This window comes from Urocitellus parryii, chromosome 5 (assembly GCF_045843805.1).
Source record: "Urocitellus parryii isolate mUroPar1 chromosome 5, mUroPar1.hap1, whole genome shotgun sequence".
Classification (NCBI taxonomy): domain Eukaryota; kingdom Metazoa; phylum Chordata; class Mammalia; order Rodentia; family Sciuridae; genus Urocitellus; species Urocitellus parryii.
In genome coordinates this window covers 20716882-20738302 of record NC_135535.1, presented here as the reverse complement: position 1 = coordinate 20738302, position 21421 = coordinate 20716882, and the positions used below count along the sequence as shown (strand labels likewise).

General features: G+C 34.6%; 1 protein-coding gene across 2 annotated transcripts in view; it reads right to left on the bottom strand.

Annotated features, from left to right (window-relative positions):
• The window catches only part of Bltp3b (bridge-like lipid transfer protein family member 3B), a 93590-nt gene that overhangs the window by 1421 nt on the left and 70748 nt on the right, over positions 1–21421 (bottom strand). For both annotated transcript variants that reach the window (XM_026397666.2, XM_026397659.2), the window contains 4 exons: positions 20739–20889; positions 17550–17803; positions 17102–17210; positions 555–727 (listed from right to left, as the gene is read on the bottom strand). In XM_026397666.2, the coding sequence (XP_026253451.2) occupies positions 555–727; positions 17102–17210; positions 17550–17803; positions 20739–20889 (687 nt within the window). The remainder of the gene's footprint in view (positions 1–554; positions 728–17101; positions 17211–17549; positions 17804–20738; positions 20890–21421) is intronic.

Genomic DNA, 21421 nt, shown 5'->3' with positions numbered 1-21421 from the left:
CATTCAATTTCAAAGAGTTCTCAGACCTCTTTTAGTCTTAGCTTAAAAAGTTCTGCCTTGTAGATAGATCAAATGAGGATGTGTCCCTATATTTCCCCCAAACTGTGGCACCTGACGGTATGCTGTGACCACTGTTAACAAACTTTTGCCTTTCCCGCCAGATTTTGAGTTCTTCAACAGACAGGAACTGCTCAATTTTACATTCCTTGCTCAGAGTTATTATCCAATAAATCCTTGATGAAAATATGAATAAACTCATTATGTATAAATTAAAACCCTACTGAGCATTTTGTTTACTTACCATGGGAAAAAAAATCAGAAGCAACTTGAATGTCAGCAAATGTTAAAAGGAAAGTTCAGAAATGATAATATATCCAATCCATATTACTCAGTCATTAAAATAAAAATGAAGCAGATGTAATGTAAAATGTCTGTTAAATAATACTCAATGTTTCACTTAAATAAGTAAACAAATAATGTGTTACCTATTAGTAAATTAATAATTATTTTAATTGCTGAAATTGAAATTGAATCTGAAATAGGGTTTCTATTACCTGTTCTCTGGTAAAGTCAGGAAATTTAACTGGCCAAGGAGCCTCTGGGCTTGTCTGAGTAGCTTGGGTGACACTGTGTTGTTCCTTCAGATCATACTTTCCACTGGTCAGCAACACTGAATCACTTTTGACATTTTCTTTCAAATCATTTCCAGTGTTAAGCATATGAGAACCTAGTCAAACAAAATGCTCAGATAAAATTTCAAAATACTTGATCAATATTTATAATTTCTACTATGAGAAACTAATTTTAATATGAGTCTATATCCCTATCATGTGAGGACAGTATTATGAGACAGAAAATGGGGGGAAATAAAAAAAACCCACACTAAAACCAAAAGCTTTGAAAAAGATTTTTTTTAAAAGGATAAATTTTTAGTAAGAATGACTAAAAAAAAAATATCAGAATCAAAAGTAAAAGAAGTTGGGGCTGGGGTTGTGGCTGCTCAGTGGTAGAGCGCTTGCCTAGCACGTGTGAGGCACAGGGTTCAATTCTCAGCACCACATATAAATAAATGAATAAAATAAAGGTCCATCAACATCTAAAAAAATATTTTTTAAAAAAGTAAGAAAATAAAAGGGATATTCCTACCAACCTTACAGAAATAAAAATGACAATAAAGGAATAACTATATGCCAATAAATTAGATAACTGAGATGAAATCAATTCCTAGGAAGACAGAAACTACTCAAATGGACTCAAGAAGGCAATGTGAATAGACATACAGCTGGCAAAGATATTCAATAACTAGTTAAAAACTACCCCAAAAGAAAATCCATCCTTCCTTCCTTCCTTCCTTCCTTCCTTCCTCCCTCCCTTCCTCCTTCCCTTCCTTCATTTATTCATTTTTTGCAGGGGTTGGGTAGGATACGAGGGATTGAACTCAGGGAGTGTTTTACTGCTGAGTACATCCCCAGACCTTTTTATTTTCTATTTTGAGACAGGGTCTCACTAAGTTACTTAGGACCTTGCTAAGTTGCTGAGGCTGGCTTTGAACTTGCAATCCTCCTGCCTCAGCCTTCCAAATGGCTGAGATTACAGGGGTAATCCAGTAAGGTAATCCTAACCTTAACTGGTGAATTCTTTTAAACATTTAAAGACTGGTTGTGGTCACACACACATGTAATCTCAGTAACTAGGGAGGCTGAGGCCAGAGGATCACAAATTCAAGACCAGCCTGGAAAACCCAGTGAGATACCATCTCAAAATAAAATTTAAAAAGGGATGAAGATGTAGCTCAGCTGTAGAGTGCTTACCTAGCATAAACAAGGAACTGGTTTCAATTTCTAGTACTGAAAACAAACAAAAACAAATAGCACCAAACATTCATAATTCTTCCAAAACAGAAGGAGAACACTTCAAACTCCTTCTATGAAGCCAGTCTTACCCTGATACCAAAGCCAAAGAATTTCTTTAAAAAAAAAACTAACATGAATGTGCTTATGAACATGTCCATTAAAATCCTTAACATTAGGGCTGGGGATGTGGCTCAAGCAGTAGCATGCTCGCCTGGCGTGCGTGCGGCCCGGGTTTGATCCTCAGCACCACATACAAACAAAGATGTTGTGTCCACCGAAAACTAACTAAATAAATAAATATTAAAAAAAAATTCTCTCTCTTTAAAAAAAAAAATCCTTAACATTAACGAGCTGAATCTAGCAACATATAAAAATAATTATATACCATGGCCAAAAGGGATTGATTGATCCTAGAAGTAAAAGTTTCACCTAACAAGAAAAAAGTCAATTAGTGTAATGCTTTATATATGCAATTTATTATATAAAAAACAAAAGCCACATGAACATAATAGATACAGAAGAAGCATCTGACAAAAATCCAACACTTTTCATTGATAAAAATAATCAAAAAAGTGGGCACAACTTGTTTGATTTGAAAAAAAAGGGCATCTACAAATACTCCACAATTAATATCATATTTAATGGTGAAAAAACTGGATACTTTCTTTGCCAAAAATACACACAAGACAAGGATGGATGTATGCATTCATCACTTTAACTCTGTCCTAGAGGCAACCGGGCAAGAAAGGAAAATAAAAGGCATCGAGGTTGGAAAGGAAGAAGTAAAACTATCTTTATTCACAGATGATGTGATTTATGGTTTTCTATATTTAAAAAAAAGCTATGCAATCAACTAAAAAACTATTAGAACTAACAGGTTCAGCAAGATAGCAAGATACAAAAATCAATATACAAAATAAATTCTATTTCTATATACTTTATAACGAAGAACCTTAAAGTAAAATTATAAAATAATTCCATTTAAAATTTGTTCAAAAAGAATAAGCATGAGGCCTAGCACTGCCAAAAAGGGGGGAAAAAAAGAGGAATACTTAGGCATAAATTTAACAAAAGTACAAAACTTATACTCTGAAAATACAAAACATGGTTGAACTATTGAAAAAGATTAAAGTGACTTAAATAGATGGAAAATTTACCATGTGCATGGATTAAAAGACTTACTATTATTAAGATGGCAAAGCTCTCCAAAATGATCTACAGATTTAACATTATCACTAACAGAAACTGAGCCGGCTTTTTGTAAAAATTATCAAGCTGATTCTAAAATTCATATGGAATTGCAAATGACCCAGAAGAGTCAAAGTTTGAAAAAGTACAGTAATGTTCATTGACTCACATGTTTCAAAGTTTACTCCAAAGCAAGCTGGTACTCAATGAAGACAATATGGTACTGTCAAAAGGAGATGGATGTGTATGAATGTGTGTGTGTGTGTGTGTGTGTGTGCACGTGCAAAAGTAACAGACTTGAGGTACATTTAAAAACCAGATCTTTAAAACTCTTAAAAGCAAAAAGGGTAACTCTTCATAATCTCAGATATGGCAATCTAGTCTAACAAAAGACAAGTCAATCAAATAAAGTAACAAAAGAAAAAACACATAAAGTGAACTTCATTAAATTGAAAACCTTTGTGCCTCAAAGAACTCCATATAAAAAGTAGAGCTGGGCCAGCTGCAGTGTCACATGCCCGTAATGCCAGCTACCTGGAAAGCTAAAATAGGATAATCACAAATCAAAGCCAGTTTGGGCAACTTAACTGGACACTGTTTCATAATAAAAACAAAAAGTACTAGAGATTCAATCCCTAGTGTCATTAAAAAAATAAAAAGGGTATCACGAGGTAGAGAGCCTGAGTAGCATGCATAAGGCCCCGGGTTCAATCTCTAGTACCACAAAAAGCAAGTGGACAGTCTTCAGAAAAGGAGGAAGTATTTGCAAATCATATATTTGTTAAGGAATTTATTATCTACCAAAATAATTCTTATAACTCAATAAAAACATAAACAGCCCAATTATTTTAAAAGGCCAAAGGATGTGAATGGTCAGTTCTTCAAAGAAAATACATCAATAGCCAACAAACACTTGCAAGATACTTAACATCACTGGCTATTAGGGAAAGTAAATGAAAGCCATAATGTCATTTCATATCCACTAGGATGGCTATAATCAAAAAGATAACTAGTAGTAGGCAAAAACCTGAAAAAATGAACATGAATTATTTATTTTCCTCCTTGTTTATTAAGGTATTATTTACATAAAATAAAACCATCAATTTTTTTAAAAAGAAAGATAACTAGCAAATATTACAAAGAATTGAAAAGTTGGAAACCTCACTCTCTGCTTTTCGTGTCCACTTTCCTTTTCCTCTGTAACAGTTTAGTCATGATGGCAAAAAAAAAAAAACAAAACCCACTGTAGCCACGGGTGACCCTTCCTTTCTTGATTCCCTCATAAATATGCAAAATGGACTCAGAATGCTTGAGTCACAGTCAACTCACTAATCATGAGCTGAAATCTTTTTAAAACTGAGTCCTATTCCCACTCTTATGACAGGGTCATACAACAGTCAGGTCTTTCAAAAATCACATGGAATGACCCAGTACAGGGAGAAAAAAAATCACATGGAATGAAAGGACAGTTTGTCAAATCAAACTATGACTAGACAGACAAACTCTGTGCAATATAATTCTCCCCATAAAAAACGTTTCCAGAAAAGAATACTAAGTCAAAGAATACAAACACTTTTAAAGCTTTTGTTCATACTGTCAAATAACCCTCCATGAGAGTTATATCAATTCCACCCCCATTCTGTGTATAAAATGGAATAGTTCCATCTAAATGGATAAATGCTAATAAGCTGAGCTTTGGATGGCTTGATTCATTATAGTGGTACAAACTCAGAAACTACCCATTATAAGATTGTCTTCACCACTTATGATTTATGGTAATGTAATAAGAAGAAACAAAAACTATTATACTGGTTCAGAATAACATAACACCATTTCGGCTTGGTAATGTATTTAAGAGCAACCCAAGTACTATGTCATTGGAAAGCCAAATTTTTCTCTGCTGTTTCTACCTTAAGACTTTTTTTTTTTTTTTAAGAGAGAGAGAGAGGAGATCCAACATGGCGGCGGGCGTGGAGAGATCAAGTCTCTGACCACTTCAGCTGCGCGGGCATAGGGAGACGAAAACTGTCTAAATGCTGTTTGCTCAGGATCACTAGGCAATGCTGAGCTGACGTGGATCTAGGGCGAACAGTCTGGGTCTCTCAGAACACACCGAGCCCGGATCGGCTGCATTCAAGCTCCAGTTCGCCTGGTTCTCGTGACTCAGCACTAACGATCCCGCTGAAATAACTGGTCGGCTCTCCTGAAATTAGAGAGGTAAAAGCCAACCGAGCCTTCATAGGCAGTGGCCACAGGACTGAAACCGGGCTTGGGAGAGACTTTCAGGACCCACCCGTTGCATTGGTCACCCGGGAAAGGGAACGAACTGTCACCATTTGCATGGGATACCACCATGGCAGAGAACTGACGTCACGGGCAGAGGAGATAACTTCAATGAAGCCAGTGGCAACAGTGACTTCTTCCCTTCCCTTCTAATATCTTTCCTCCCAAGCATCAAATAAATTTATAGGAGTAAACAGTAACTCAGCAGTCAAACAGAACAAGAAGTAACATGAGCAGCATAAAAAAGCAAGGAAGAAAAGGAGTACAAACAATGAAGGACAGATTAAATATTCAGGAGGACCTAGAGTCATCAAAAAATGGTCATATAAAGAACTCAAGGAATATCTTAGACAGATGGAAAGGAACCTTAAAGAGGATACGAGACAGCAAATTCAAACAGTGAAAGAATACATTGAAAATGAATTACATAAACAGATAAAAGAAGAAGTTAAGCATCTTTATCAGGAGATAGAGATTATTAAAAAAATCAAACAATAATTCTAGAAATGAAGGAAACGATAAACCAAATTAAAAACTCAATTGAGAGTATCACTAACAGAGTGGAGCAAGTAGAAGCCAGAATGTCAGATAATGAAGACAAAATATACCATCTTGAAAAGAGTCTAGCCAACTCAGAAAGGCTGGTAAAAAATCACGAGAAAAACATCCAAGAGATTTGGGATAACATAAAAAAACCAAACTTACGAGTCATCGGGATAGCGGAAGGTACAGAGATTCAAACCAAGGGAATGAGTAACCTGCTGAATAAAATAATTACAGAAAACTTTCCAGAAATAAAAAAGGAAACAGATATACAAATTGTAGATGCATACAGGACACCGAGCACACAAAATCACAGTAGACCAACGCCGAGACACATTGTTATGAAGATATCCGATATACAGAACAAAGAGAAAATATTAAAAGCTACAAGAGAAAGGAGGCAGATTACATTCAGGGGTAAACCAATAAGGTTAACAATGGATTTTTCATCACACACGCTGAAATCGAGAAGATCCTGTAACAATGTATTTCAAACACTGAAAGACAATGGATGCCAACTAAGAATTCTGTATCCAGCAAAATTAAGCTTCAGGTACGACAACGAAATAAAAATCTTTCATGATAAACAAAAGCTAAAAGAATTTGCAGCCAGAAAACCAGCATTGCAAAGCGTCCTGAGCAAAACACTACACGAGGAAGAAATGAAAAACAACAACCAAAACCATAAGTGGAAAGATCTGTGGTAATGACAGAGGGCGGGGGGAAAGCTAATCATGGAGAAACAAACTAAATTGAAAAAAAAAAAAAAAGATAAATAATCAAACATGGCTGGCAGTACAAACCATATATCAATAGTAACTCTAAACGTTAATGGCTTAAACTCTCCAATAAAGCGACATAGGCTGGTAACATGGATTAAAAAAACAAATCAAACAATATGTTGCCTCCAGGGGACGCATCTGATTGGAAAAGACATACACAGGCTAAAGGTGAAAGGTTGGGAAAAAACATACCACGCACACGGTCCTCATAAGCAAGCAGGGGTGGCCATCCTCATATCAAATAAAATCGATTTCAAGACTAAGTTAATCAAAAGGGATAAGGAAGGACATTATATACTATTAAAAGGAACCATTCACCAACAAGACATAACAATTATCAATATGTATGCACCAAATAATGGTGCTGCGACGTTCATATAACAAATTCTCCTCAAGTTCAAGAATCAAATAGACCACAACATAATAATTATGGGTGACTTCAACACACCTCTCTCACCATTGGACAGATCCTCCAAACAGAAACTGAATAAAGAAACTATAGAACTCAACATCACAATCAATAACCTAGACTTAACTGACATATATATAGAATATATCAACCATCATCAAGTGGATATACTTTTTTCTCAGCAGCACATGGATCCTTCTCAAAAATAGACCATATATTATGCCATAGGGCAACCCTATGGTGTGGAGATAATACCATGCATTTTATATGATCATAATGGAACGAAATTGGAAATCAATGATAAAACAAGGAAGGAAAAATCCTACATCAAATGGAAAATGAACAATATGTTACTGAATGATCAATGGGTTACAGAAGACATAAAGAAGGAAATCAAAAAATTCTTAGAGATAAATGAAAATACAGACACAACATATCAGAGTCTATGGGACACAATGAAAGCAGTTTTAAGATGGAAATTCATCGACTGGAGGTCATTCCTCAAAAAAAGGAAAAACCAACAAATAAACGAGCTCACACTTCATCTCAAAGCCCTAGAAAAGGAAGAGCAAAACAACAGCAAATGTAGCAGAAAGCAAGAAATAATTAAAATCAGAGCGGAAATCAACGAAATGGAAACAAAAGAAACTATTGGAAAAACTGACAAAATTAAAAGTTGGTTCTTCAAAAAAATAAATAAGATGGATAGACCCTTAGCCATGCTAACGAAGAGAAGAAGAGAGAGAACTCAAATTACTAACATACAGGATGAAAAAGGCAAATATCACAACAGATGCTACAGAAATACAGAAAACAATTAGAAATTATTTTGAAAACCTATATTCCAATAAAATAGAAGATAGTGAAGACATCGATAAATTTCTTAAGTCATATGATTTGCCCAGACTGAGTCAGGAGGATACACAGAATTTAAACAGACCAATATCAATGGATGAAATAGAAGAAGCAATCAAAAGACTACCAACCAAGAAAAGCCCAGGACCAGATGGGTATACAGCGGAGTTTTACAAAACCTTTAAAGAAGAATTATTACCAATACTTTTCAAGTTATTTCAGGAAATAGAAAAAGAGGGAGCTCTTCCAAATTCATTCCATGAGGCCAATATCACCCTGATTCCGACACCAGACAAAGACACCTCAAAGAAAGAAAACTACAGACCAATATCTCTGATGAACCTAGATGCAAAAATCCTCAATAAAATTCTGGCGAATTGGATACAAAGGCACATCAAAAAAATTGTGCACTATGATCAAGTAGGATTCATCCCTGGGATGCAAGGTTGGTTCAATATACGGAAATCAATAAATGTGATTCAACACATCATTAGACTTAAAGATAAGAACCACATGATCATATCGATAGATGCAGAAAAAGCATTCGACAAAGTACAGCATCCCTTTATGTTCAAAACATTAGAAAAACTAGGGATAACAGGAACTTACCTCGACATTGTAAAAGCTATCTATGCTAAGCCTCAGGCTAGCATCATTCTGAATGGAGAAAAATTGAAGGCATTCCCTCTAAAATCTGGAAGAAGACAGGGATGCCCTCTATCACCACTTCTATTCAACATAGTTCTCAAAACACTGGCCAGAGCAATTAGACAGACGAAAGAAATTAAAGGCATAAAAATAGGAAAAGAAGAACTTAAATTATCACTATTTGCAGATGACATGATTCTATACCTAGAAGACCCAAAAGGGTCTACAAAAAAACTGCTAGAACTAATAAATGAATTCAGCAAAGTGGCAGGATATAAAATCAACACGCATAAATCAAAGGCATTCCTGTATATCAGCAACAAAACTTCTGAAACGGAAATGGGGAAAAACACTCCATTCACAATATCCTCCAAAAAAATAAAATACTTGGGAATCAATCTAACAAAAGAGGTGAAAGACGTATACAATGAAAACTACAGAACCCTAAAGAGAGAAATAGAAGAAGATCTTAGAATATGGAAAAATATACCCTGTTCATGGATAGGCAGAACTAACATCATCAAAATGGTGATATTACCAAAAGTTCTCTATAGGTTTAATGCAATGCCAATCAAAATCCCAACGGCATTTCTTGTAGAAATAGATAAAGCAGTCATGAAATTCATATGGAAAAATGAAAGACCCAGAATAGCAAAAGCAATTCTAAGCAGGAAGTGTGAATCAGGTGGTATAGCGATACCAGATTTCAAACTATATTACAGAGCAATAGTAACAAAAACAGCATGGTACTGGTACCAAAACAGGCGGGTGGACCAATGGTACAGAATAGAGGACACAGAGACTAATCCACAAAGCTACAACTATCTTATATTTGATAAAGGAGCTAAAAGCATGCAATGGAGGAAGGATAGCATCTTCAACAAATGGTGTTGGGAAAACTGGAAATCCATATGCAACAAAATGAAACTGAATCCCCTCCTCTCGCCATGTACAAAAGTTAACTCAAAGTGGATCAAGGAGCTAGATATCAAATCAGAGACTCTGCGCCTGATAGAAGAAAAAGTTGGCTCCGATCTACATATTGTGGGGCCGGGCTCCAAATTCCTTAATAGGACACCCATAGCACAAGAGTTAATAACTAGAATCAACAAATGGGACTTACTCAAACTAAAAAGTTTTTTCTCAGCAAGAGAAACAATAAGAGAGGTAAATAGGGAGCCTACATCCTGGGAACAAATTTTTACTCCTCATACTTCAGATAGAGCCCTAATATCCAGAGTATACAAAGAACCCAAAAAAGTAAACAATAAGATAACAAATAACCCAATCAACAAATGGGCCAAGGACCTGAACAGAGAATTCACAGAGGAGGACATACAATCAATCAACAAGTACATGAAAAAATGCTCACCCCTCTAGCAGTCAGGGTAATGCAAATCAAAACCACCCTAAGATACCATCTCACTCCAGTAAGATTGGCAGCCATTATGAAGTCAAATAACAATAAGTGTTGGCGAGGATGTGGGGAAAAGGGTACACTTGTACACTGCTGGAGGGACTGCAAAATGGTGAGGCCAATTTGGAAAGCAGTATGGAGATTCCTGGGGAAGCTGGGAATGGAACCACCATTTGACCCAGCTATTGCCCTTCTCGGACTATTCCCTGAAGACCTTAAAAGAACGTACTACTGGGATACTGCCACATCGATGTTCATAGCAGCACAATTCACAATTGCTAGACTGTGGAACCAACCTGGATGCCCTTCAATAGATGAATGGATAAAAAAAATGTGGCATTTATACACCATGGAGTATTACGCAGCACTAAAAAATGACAAAATCATCGAATTTGCAGGGAAATGGATGGCACTACAGCAGATTATGCTTAGTGAAGCTAGCAAATCCCTAAAAAACAAATACCAAATGTTCTTTGATATAATGAGAGCAACTAAGAACAGAGCAGGGAGGAAGAGCAGTAAGAAAAGATTAACATTAAACAGAGACATGAGGTGGAAGGGAAAGGGAGAGAAAAGGGAAATTGCATGGTAATGGAGGGAGACCCTCATTGTTATACAAAATTACATATAAGAGGTTGTGAGGGGAATGGGATAATAAATAAGGAGGGAAATGAATTACAGTAGATGGGGTAGAGAGAAGATGGGATGCGGGGGGGATAGTAGAGGATAGGAAAGGTAGCAGAATACAACAGTTACTAATATGGCATTATGCAAAAATGTGGATGTGTAACTGATGTGATTCTGCAATCTGTATTTGGGGTAAAAATGGGACTTCATAACCCAAAGAAAAAAGAAAAGAGAGAGAAAGAGAGAGAGAGAGAGCGCGCGCGCGCAAGCGAGCTTTTTAATATTTATTTTTTAGTTTTCGGTGGACACAACATCTTTGTTTGTATGTGTTGCTGAGGATCGAACCCGGGCCGCATGCATGCCAGGCAAGCACGCTACCGCTTGAGCCATATCCCCAGCCCAACCTTAAGACTTTTAACATTCCTAAAATACTAATTGATCAATATTTTTAAATGCACTTATTTCTAACTTTTAAGAGCAAAACTCTTCTTTTAAATGAAATCTGACATGGAATGCCAACATAAACAAAAGATTAAAGCTGGTTACACTGGCCATGGTGAAGATAATGGAGGATCAAGGGCTTATTCTCGGCTTACTGTTTCCCTAACCATGGGCTCCTATGAATAAAAAAAGCCACTGGCTACACAACTCAGAAACTCATTTACTTCTACCACTGAAAGGCAGTCAGAAAGGGGAAGCAGATTGGAGAAAGAAGAACAAAGTGGAAGGGAAAAGAAGGAATGGAGTAGACTAAGTAGATGAGGAAGATGGAGAGTGGAGGACAATGTGAGGAGGGAGAATGGAAAGACAGAAAGGAAAGTGTGTGTAAAGGAAGATAAAAGACATAAGAAGGAAGACATAGTCAAACAATAAAAAAGGAGAAGTGAGGAAGAGGAAGTAAGAAGGGCATGGCATGGGAAAGGAGAGGCAGGAGGAAGAAAATGAAGATGAAAAAGAATAGAATCAGTATCAGGAGTAATTGGAGTCTATTACTAGAAAGATGAATTTCCTTTTCTTTAAAATAATCTTTCAAATTTTAGGGGCAATTATCAGTTCTAGCATTACACATTTTGATAAACAAATAAATGCCCCTCACAGAATGAAATGTGCAGAATCCTCACAGCAGGAAACTTTTCCCCCTAGAATAGACTCAATCTGACTAAACTTCAATTTCTTCATTGTCAAAAAGTGGTAAGAATATTTGCATTAACTATCTCAAAGAGTTATGGTAAGAAATCAATAAGCTGAAAAACCTTATAAACCAAAAATCAATATTCAAATATTATTTCTTCTTATAAGAATGGTAGATGCTTGGCAAATACTTCATAATAGAGTTTAAAGAGTTCTCTGTTCATTCAAACAGAAGATTTCTATTTATTTTTCCTCCCTAGTCACATACTGAGTTAATAGGCTTTACTTTTCTTTAGGTGTAGTGATGAAAAGAATATATGTAATAAATATATTTCAGTATAAATATACATTGCCCCTCTCCTTCACTACCTCTGTGGTTGAGAATCAATGCCATATTGGGCCATAGTTCTGGAAGGTTGAGAATACACCAGATCCTAGGTAACATACATATAACTTATATGTGTGTTACTGTTAAATATTTATCATAGCTGACATATTAGTGAGTCATATTTCTGATACATTAACATATAAGCTATATGTATGTTACATTAGGCTGTGTGTTCTATTGTATACTTCATGGATGGAAAATATGTTTAGAGCCACTGCACTACCGTTAAAGGTAATTAACGATACATGGCTCTGCGTAAACACACAAACATTTTGGTTTTTTTCCTCTTAAGTTACACACTTACACTGGAGCAAGAAGGAAAGTGGAATGTTGCTTTGTAGTTTTGTGAAAAGTTATTTGAAGTTTCTCCTTAAAGTCTTTACTGAAAAATTGGTGTTTTTAAGACTTTCCAAGAAGTGTGAAGTACTGTGATAAGTAGCAAAAAGTAGGCATAAAAACACCTATTCTTTAATAATGGACTTTATTTAATCACATTCAGAACAGCTGCAAATATAGCACCAAAGACCCTAATTAATTTCTGCATCATGAGAAAAATGACATAACATCACAGTCTGCTTCATGGCATTACTTTTAGGAATAGAATAATACATGAGACCTCCCATATAAAACAAATCTTGCCTCTTTATTTTAAAAATCTGTTGTTCCTGCTGGGCACAGTGGTGCACACCTGTAATCCCAGCGCAGCTTTGGAGACTGAGGCAGGAGGATCTCAAGTTCAAAGCCAACTTTAACAACAGCGAGGTGCTAAGCAACTCAGTGAGACCCTGGGCTGGGGATGTGGCTCAGTGGTGTGAGTGCTCCTGACTTCAATCCCTGGTACCCGCCTACCCACCTCAAAAGCCCTCGTAACCATTAGCAGTCTCTTTTTATTCCTTTCTAACCCCAGGCCTCTCAGACTACTAATTTGCTTTCTTTCTGTGGATTTGCCTGTTCTGCACATTTCATGTAAATGGAATCATACAATCAATGGTCTTTTTCTGACTGGCTTCTTTCACTTGGCATAAAGTTTCAAAGTTATCTGTGTTGTAGAGAGCATAACTACATCATTCTTATTGTTGCTGAATAATAAATAATCCATTGTGTGGATACAACATATTCTGTTTATCCACTCACTGCACTATGACATTTCAGTCATTTCTACTCTTGGGTAATTGTTAATATTGTTGCTGTAAATATCATGGACAAGTTTTGTATGGACATGTCTTGATTTTTCTGGCACAGATACCTATGAGTAAAATTGCTAAGTCACAGGGAACTTTATAATTTTAAGAGAAGCTGCCAAACTGGTTTCAAAGAATCTGTACTATTTGTTAGTCCCAACAATATATCAGGGTTACAACTTCTCTACATCCTTCCCCAAACTTATTATTATTATTCCCCCCCCCGCAACTTTTTTTTTTGTACTAGGGATTTAATCCAGAAGTGCTTTACCACTGAGCTGCAATGGTACAGCAACAGCCCTTTTTTTAAAAAATTTTGAGGCAGAGTCTCACTAAGTTGCTGAAGCTGGCCTCAAACTTGCAAACCTCCTCTCTCAGCCTCCTGAACCACTAGGATTACACTGAACCCAGCTTCTTTCTGATTACAGTTATCCTAGTGGGTATGAAGTGGTAGCTCTATTGCACTGATTTAATTCCCCTAATGGCTAATAAAGTCAAGTATCTTTTCATGTGCTTACTGCCATTTATACATTTTCTTTAGAGATATGTCTTCAATTCCTTTTTCAATTTCAAAACTGAGTTATTTTACCTTTTTACTGTTAAGATAAAATATGTCATTTACTGATAAGAGTTTGTTATGTACTCTGAATACTCATCTCTTATTAGATAAATAAGCTGCAAATGTTTTCTAACCTATGGGTTGTCTTTTCACTTTCTTGATGGTTATCACTTAAGGCAGTAAAAGTTTTAAATTTTTTTTAATATTTATTTTTTAGTTGTAGGTGGCCACACAATACCTTTATTTCATTTTTTTCTTTTTAATGCAGTGCTGAAGATTGAACCCAGTGCCTCTCGCATGCTAGGCGAGCACTCTACCACTGAGCCACAACCCCAGCCCTGAAGTTTTAAATTTTGATGGAGTCCAACTTATCCTCTTTTTTCTTGTCATTTGTGCTTTTGGTACAGTATCAGAGAAAGCTTTGCCTAACCCCAAGATCAAGAAGACATCTTTAGCTGGGGCTGTGGCTCAGTGGTAGAGTGCTTGCCTAATACATGTGAGGCACCCGGTTCAATCCTCAACACCACACAAAAAATAAATAAGTTAAATAAAAATTTAAAAAAAGAAGATATACTTTTATGCTTTCTTTTAAGAATTTTATATTTTTGCTCTTCCATTTAAGTTTCTGATCCACTTAGAGTAAATTTTTGTGTATGATAAAAGGAAGAGGTTCATTCTCCTCTAGCAGTTTCACAATCATTTGAGGAAAAGGCCTCATTTACCCCATTGAATTATCTTGGCAGCCTTGTCAAAAAAAATCAGTCATAAGTGGGAGACTTTATTTCTGAATTCCCAATTCTATTCCATTCCAATAATTTTTTTTATTTTATTAGTTGATTAGCCTTTATTTATATGTGGTCCTGAGAATCTAACCCAGTGCCTTACACATGCTAGACAAGCACTGAGCCACAACCTCAGCCCCCATTCCAATAATTTTTAAAAAATATTTTAGTTGTCAATAGACCTTTATTATTTATTTATTTATTTATTTATTTATATGTGGTGCTAAGACTTGAACCTAGTGCCTCACACATGCTAGGCAACAGCTCTACCACTGACCCATAATCCCAGGCTCCATTCCAAAAATTTTTAATAATCTCCTTTTCTATCCTTATTTACAGTTATGAATGCTGATTGCACTCTTTTCTTCAAATGTTTGAGAATTATTGGATGTATGTCTATCCCATTTTCTTGTCTATAGATGCTGATTCTATTTGCTGTAGATGAACTCCAGTGGTTGTGGGTAAGAGAGGAGGGATTGTGCCACTGAATTAAATAGCCAAGTTAATCAACTCGAGTCATTTCTTTCCTGGAGCCTAACAGCTGAGAACTTACCCTTAGTCAATATGCACACCCTACTGGAGTCTGCTACTAAGTAGAAATACAGGTAAAGATTTCAAAAAGCAATGTCTAGATGCTACTGTTCAGTATCCCATTCTAATGTCAGTATGCTAGTGGGAAGATTTCTCCTGTTTCTGAAGAGGAACTTCCCTAGCAGAGTTCTCTTGGACTCTCACCTCTTCCCAGGGAAGAAGGCATGACTTACCTGATTGATGAGTTTAGAAAAAAAGAACTACATATGTGCAGTTCAGTCTGTTCTTACTTTGGCATATGACTTGCCTATAAAAAAATGCATTTTGTTCTGCATTCTCTATGAAACAGTTTTGGAAGCTAAAACATTTGGAAGATAGCTGTGCATCAAGCCTTTCTTCTCAAAGACCTAAGTTACCTTCCCCATCTGAGATTTTATCAGTAATGAAGCTGCCATCTTGTTCTTTGCTGGCCTGACTCCAATCTGAGAGTCTCCAGTTAAGCCCAAATTCCAGAGGGGAGAGTCAAGTTAAATGTACCTTTCAAAATGTTCTGACCTCAGTAATAGTCCTATCTTTCAAGAGTTTATGGCCACATACTAATCAAGTTTTGCCTCTGTGGTTTGCTCTCCATTGAATTTTTTAACAAATATATGACCCCCTGGTGATACTTATTCTTCTTTTGCAATATTGAAAATGACTTTATTATTCTTTTCCCATTTTCTTTTCATGAGGTTTTTGATAGGAGATGAGATAGATACATATATCAGTCACTCATGTTACATCTTCAACAAGCAACTAAAATAGTGATAACTAGAACTAAAACATCTGTAACTACTGACTCACTCTTTCTAGTACTCCACACTACCTTATAAGATCTTCACATTAGATATATTAAAATCTTGTTAGAGCGGTGATACAAGCATTAACAGAGAAATAAATATCCAGTGATGTACTACTATAAAGTAACTAATGCACAGAAATTACTATAAGCATTATAAGATTTCTCGTCAGATTATAAAGAAAGCATCACTGAAAATGAAAGCTTGAAATAACATTGGAATGATGGATTAATTTACATAGGGGATGAGTAATTCTAATGAAGAAGAACATGGAGATGTAAAATTGCAAGGCAAGTCCCATTACAAGCACAGCACCAGGTTAGGGGAGTATACAGAAAAGAACAGGGGAAAACAGAGATAAGAAAGAGTTTAAAAACAAAACAGAACAAGGAATATCAAGAGTCATGTAAGATCATGAAAGCCTCTCACACTTTCATTCAAAACACATTTGTAGAAAAGGTATTAAAGCAACTATGAAGGAGTTATATACACTATTTTATTATAATGTATTGAAAGTGTCCCTCAATCATCTACTACTACATATATATATTTTTTTTTTTTCAAAATAAATAATGAGCGAAAAGAAACAATCAGCATATAAATAATTTAACTCAGGCTGGGAATGAGGCTCAGGTGGTAGCGCGCTCATCTGGCATGCATGCGGCCCAGGTTCGATTCTCAGCACCACATACCAACAAAGATGTTGTGTCCGCCGAGAACTAAAAAATAAATATTAAAAAAAATTCTCTCTCTCTCCTCTCTCACTCTCTCTTTAATAAATAAATAAATAAATAAATAAATAAATAAATAGTTTGACTCCAAAATCTGAGGTGATCATTTGAATTATTTTTCTTTTTGAGTGTGTTTGTCTGTGTGTGCAGTACTGGCAAATAAACCCAGGGCATTCTAGCACTAAGCTACATCCCCAGCCCCTTTTTATTTTTTATATTGAGACAAGGTCCTGCTATGTTGCTGAGGCTGGCTTCAAACTTGCAATCCTGCTTCGGCCTCCCAACTTGCTGGGATTATAGGCATGTGCCACTACACACAGCTTAAATTATTTTAAATTATTTTTTCATATATACCTCTTATATGAAAAGAGCCATCATCATTTCTCTCCACCACAAGATGATCAATATGCACAGTTACAGGAGTTGGTTCAAGAGAGACTGTGCAGCTCCGAGGACTATCATCCTACAGGAAAGAGACATAATACTGGCATGTTCTAGTTAAAGTAAATAATGAAATTAAAACAAAAATTTAATATAAACATTACTTTAGTCTACTAAATTTTAATGAGTTAGAAATATATCTATACATGCTTTGATAAAAATAAGAAAACTACCAGCTCTACTATGCCATTCTCTAATTTCTAAGAATCTCAATATCATTCACCATAAAGACCAAAAGATTCATTTTCTTAAATAGAGTATGTATGATATATATAAGGCAAAATCTTAGACATGAGTCAAAGTCCAGGTAGGCAATGTGAACATGTGTAACTTGAAAATACAAACTTATCTTTTAACATACTTTTAAATTTATTTTTGTGTTAGAAACTTCTATCTTCATTGGCATGACAGTTGCAACAGTTTCGTCGTCCAAAAAATGTTGAATATTCATAAGAGAAGATGTAAAAAACTCAGTACTAAAGTTTTCTATATGGCATTGCAGAAATCCATTTTTTTCTGCAAGCTGAGAATGTATTACAGCACCAGGCCCACTTTCAAACCTCAGAGAAATCTCAGGAGAGGATTTGGAATGAACTGTAGCTTTCTGAACAGAACCTAAGGAAAATGAACATAAAAAAATCATCACTTTGTGGTGCTATTCAAAAATACCACTATTATTTGTCATTAAGAGGTTATAATCCCTTTGTAAATTAAAGCAATCCTAGATGAAATAGTTTAACATTGTACCCCTAATTTAAGTAATACAGCATGCATACCATAATTCCAATTTTTCTAGGCAACCTTTAAACTACAAAAAAGTTTACTTTTCTGGGACTGGGGTTGTGGCTCAGCGGTAGAGCGCTCACCTAGCATGTGCAAGGCCCTGGGTTCGATTCTCAGCACCACATAAAGATAAATTAAATAAAAGTACTGTGTACAACTAAAAAATAAATTTAAAAAATGTTGACTTTTCTGAATTTCTGTTTTTTTGGAAATAAGAAAAAACATATCATAATATAACTGATATGACACATACCTCAGATACTTAGAGTGTATTTGTATATCTACCTATGCATTTGTAACAACATAATGACAACTGTGATGAAGAAATAATCATGACATTTAAAGTGACTCAAACCATCTCTCAAGAAGTAGCAAACGCCTGAGGTTTTACACCTTTTCATTAAACTGGGTCCTTCAATAATAGAAAAGTAAATAGAGAAAACCTCATAAAACTAAAACTGAAATTAAAGAATACACACACATACATACAGAGAAATATAAATATATAATTTCACATACTTTACAGAGATATAAATACTCAAGTTCAAAAGTATTTTAAATTTTAATAAAGCTCTTACAGAATATCTAATTAAAAAAAAACTATTATTAGTGGAATCCCTGAAGTAATTTACTTGCAAACTGACAATCATAGTAACATTTTTTCTTATTTTATTCTATGCTACTCAGTTCCAAAATAAATAGAAGGCAATATAAATATGGTATATCAGATAAAGGAGACAAGTAAGAAAGTGATAGAAAAGGTGAAGATAGGTGATAAGGTTAACAACTCAAAATATATTATTTATATTTGTGTGCTAAATGTGTGTGAAAAATGAACTTATTAGAAACAAAGAGAAAAATATGACCAATTTCATAATGAAAAAAACTCATGAGCTAAAAACAAACCAGCTGTTCTGGAAAGGCAAAGTCATTTCTGTTTTTGAGGTATGAAATTTAATTATCCCAAGGGTCATCTTAAGAAGACTCAACTAATTAAATCTATGATGGAAAGACTTTATTTTCCCTCAGCACAAATATGAACAGTCTTATAGAGGACAAATGTATACATTTTTGTAAGGCAGTGGTGGAATGAACTTAAAGATATGTATATTTATGTACCAAAGATAGGTCTTCATATACAACTCAAGGTAGAAAGTTGTATTTAAAGCTTTAAGGAACAGAATTATTCTTAATTAATATAGTAACATTTATTAACATTCAAAATAAATACATAATATCATATATAATTCTGAAATTTGTTAAATATTTAAAACTCAGATATTTTAATTTTTTAAAAAGAAGTAAAAGAAACAGCCACAAACTGATAATAATTAGTGCTCTCTCCTATATCAAAAAAAAAAAAAGAAGAAGAAGCGTTAACTTGCTGATTTAGTAATAAGAGAAATTCACAACAAACTACTTGGTTAATGTGATTTTACTTTGTCTTTTTTTTATCTACACAGATATTTACATCTATGTCTTCATACAAACATATATATACCAACTCTAGAATTTGTTTGAAATCCAGAATTAATTTCAAACAAAAGAATATTCTGGTGGGGCTGGAGGTACAATTCAGAGGTAGAACACATGCCTAGCATGTGTGAGCTCTGGGTTCAATCCTTAGTAGCACAAAAAAAGAAAAAAATGTTTTGGAGCAGAGATAAAACAAAATATTTACCAAATCACTCCTCTCTACTACCCTTATGCCATGGGACTACTGTGCCATGTTTTCCTATGAAAAAAATCTAAGATACACATATTATACATAAAAAAATTTTACAATATTGTGTTCAGGTGTATACACAACAATGTATACAAACTGTTGATCAAACATGATCATTGCTAGTATTGCTTATTATTATATAAAATGTTCAAAGTAAATTCTCTGTTGTTTTTTTTTTTAGCCCTTTATTCCTGTCCCATTTCCTCCTTTTCCTTTCTTTTCTTTCATCTTCAAAAAACCAACTGGGAAAGTTGAGACAAAATAAAGTATTAGCACTGACTATATAACCAATACATATAAGGCATTCCAAAACAGGACATGGTATTAAACGAACTGGAAATAAGAGTACAATTTGAAAAGTGCTGGGTGGAGAATACAGTTAAGATCTAGATTTTCAATTATTATTTCAAATCACTTCTTTTTTATATTTTGCCAACCATGAAATATTTTCAAATAAAAATTTAACTTCCTCAATTCTACATGTTTTTATTTTTATTTTTTTAATTGTAGTTGGATACAACACCTTTATTTCACTTATTTATTTTTATGTGGTGCTAAGGATTGAACCCAGGGTCTCGCACACACAAGGCCAGCACTCTACCACTGAGCCACAACCCAAGCTCCAATTTTACATGTTATTAGGATTTACACTTCTAACATAAAATTCCTGAATATTGAAGAACAGACACATTATAAACTATAAGACCTAGCAACAACAACAAATCCAAAACAAAAGGAAAAACAATGGGTTTTATGGCAATGACTTATGGATAATTGGCACATATTGCAGCATTCTCTGGATGTGAGGTGGATAGCACACTTGTCTGATATTATACAAAACTGTATTTTTTCAATGTATTATATCAGATATAGAATTCTGCACATATGGCAAATATAACAGTAAATTTTTTCATAAGTGCAATTTTCCTTGTTTTCAACTATATGAAATCAAGAACTGTTGATGAGCCATATATAAGATATAAAAAAAGTGTAAATCATTAGATATTTGGTATGAAAAATAACTTTTAAAAAAAATCTTACCAACTGGACGATTACAAAGGTAATGCCGAAGACTGACATTGCCTAACTGATCTGTCGTCACCTGATTCACTTGAAGACAAATTTCTGTATCTTCTCCTCGGATGTCAATTTCTCCATTAATTCCAGTAATTTTAAACACCACAACTGACATCTATTAATGATTGCATAAATAATATTAGCATATAAACTAATTCAAAATAAAACTTAAGAAATAAAGAAAATAAGCATTAACCTCTAAAGATACAATTATGACTTATCAAACCAAAAATATATTTATGACCTACCACAGTTGTTACATTATACTAGTTTAGCATCCCTAATTAAAAAGATTAGAAATCCAAAACATTTTGGATGACATAAGTAGAAAATTCCACACGATGAAACTTTTGTTTCATGCACAATATTATTAAAAATACTGTAAAAAATTAACTTCAGCCTATGTGTATAAGACATATATGAAACAAACAAATTTCGTGTTTATACTCAGGTCTCATCACCAAGATATCTCATTTATATATATATATATATATATATATATATATATATATATATATATATATATATATGCAAATATTCCAAAATCCTCTTAAATAAGGAATACTTAACAGGTACTAAGAAACTTCAGCTTCTTTTCAGTCAAAAGAAAACACTTCAATGGAAAAGATTAATTATGCTACATTTCT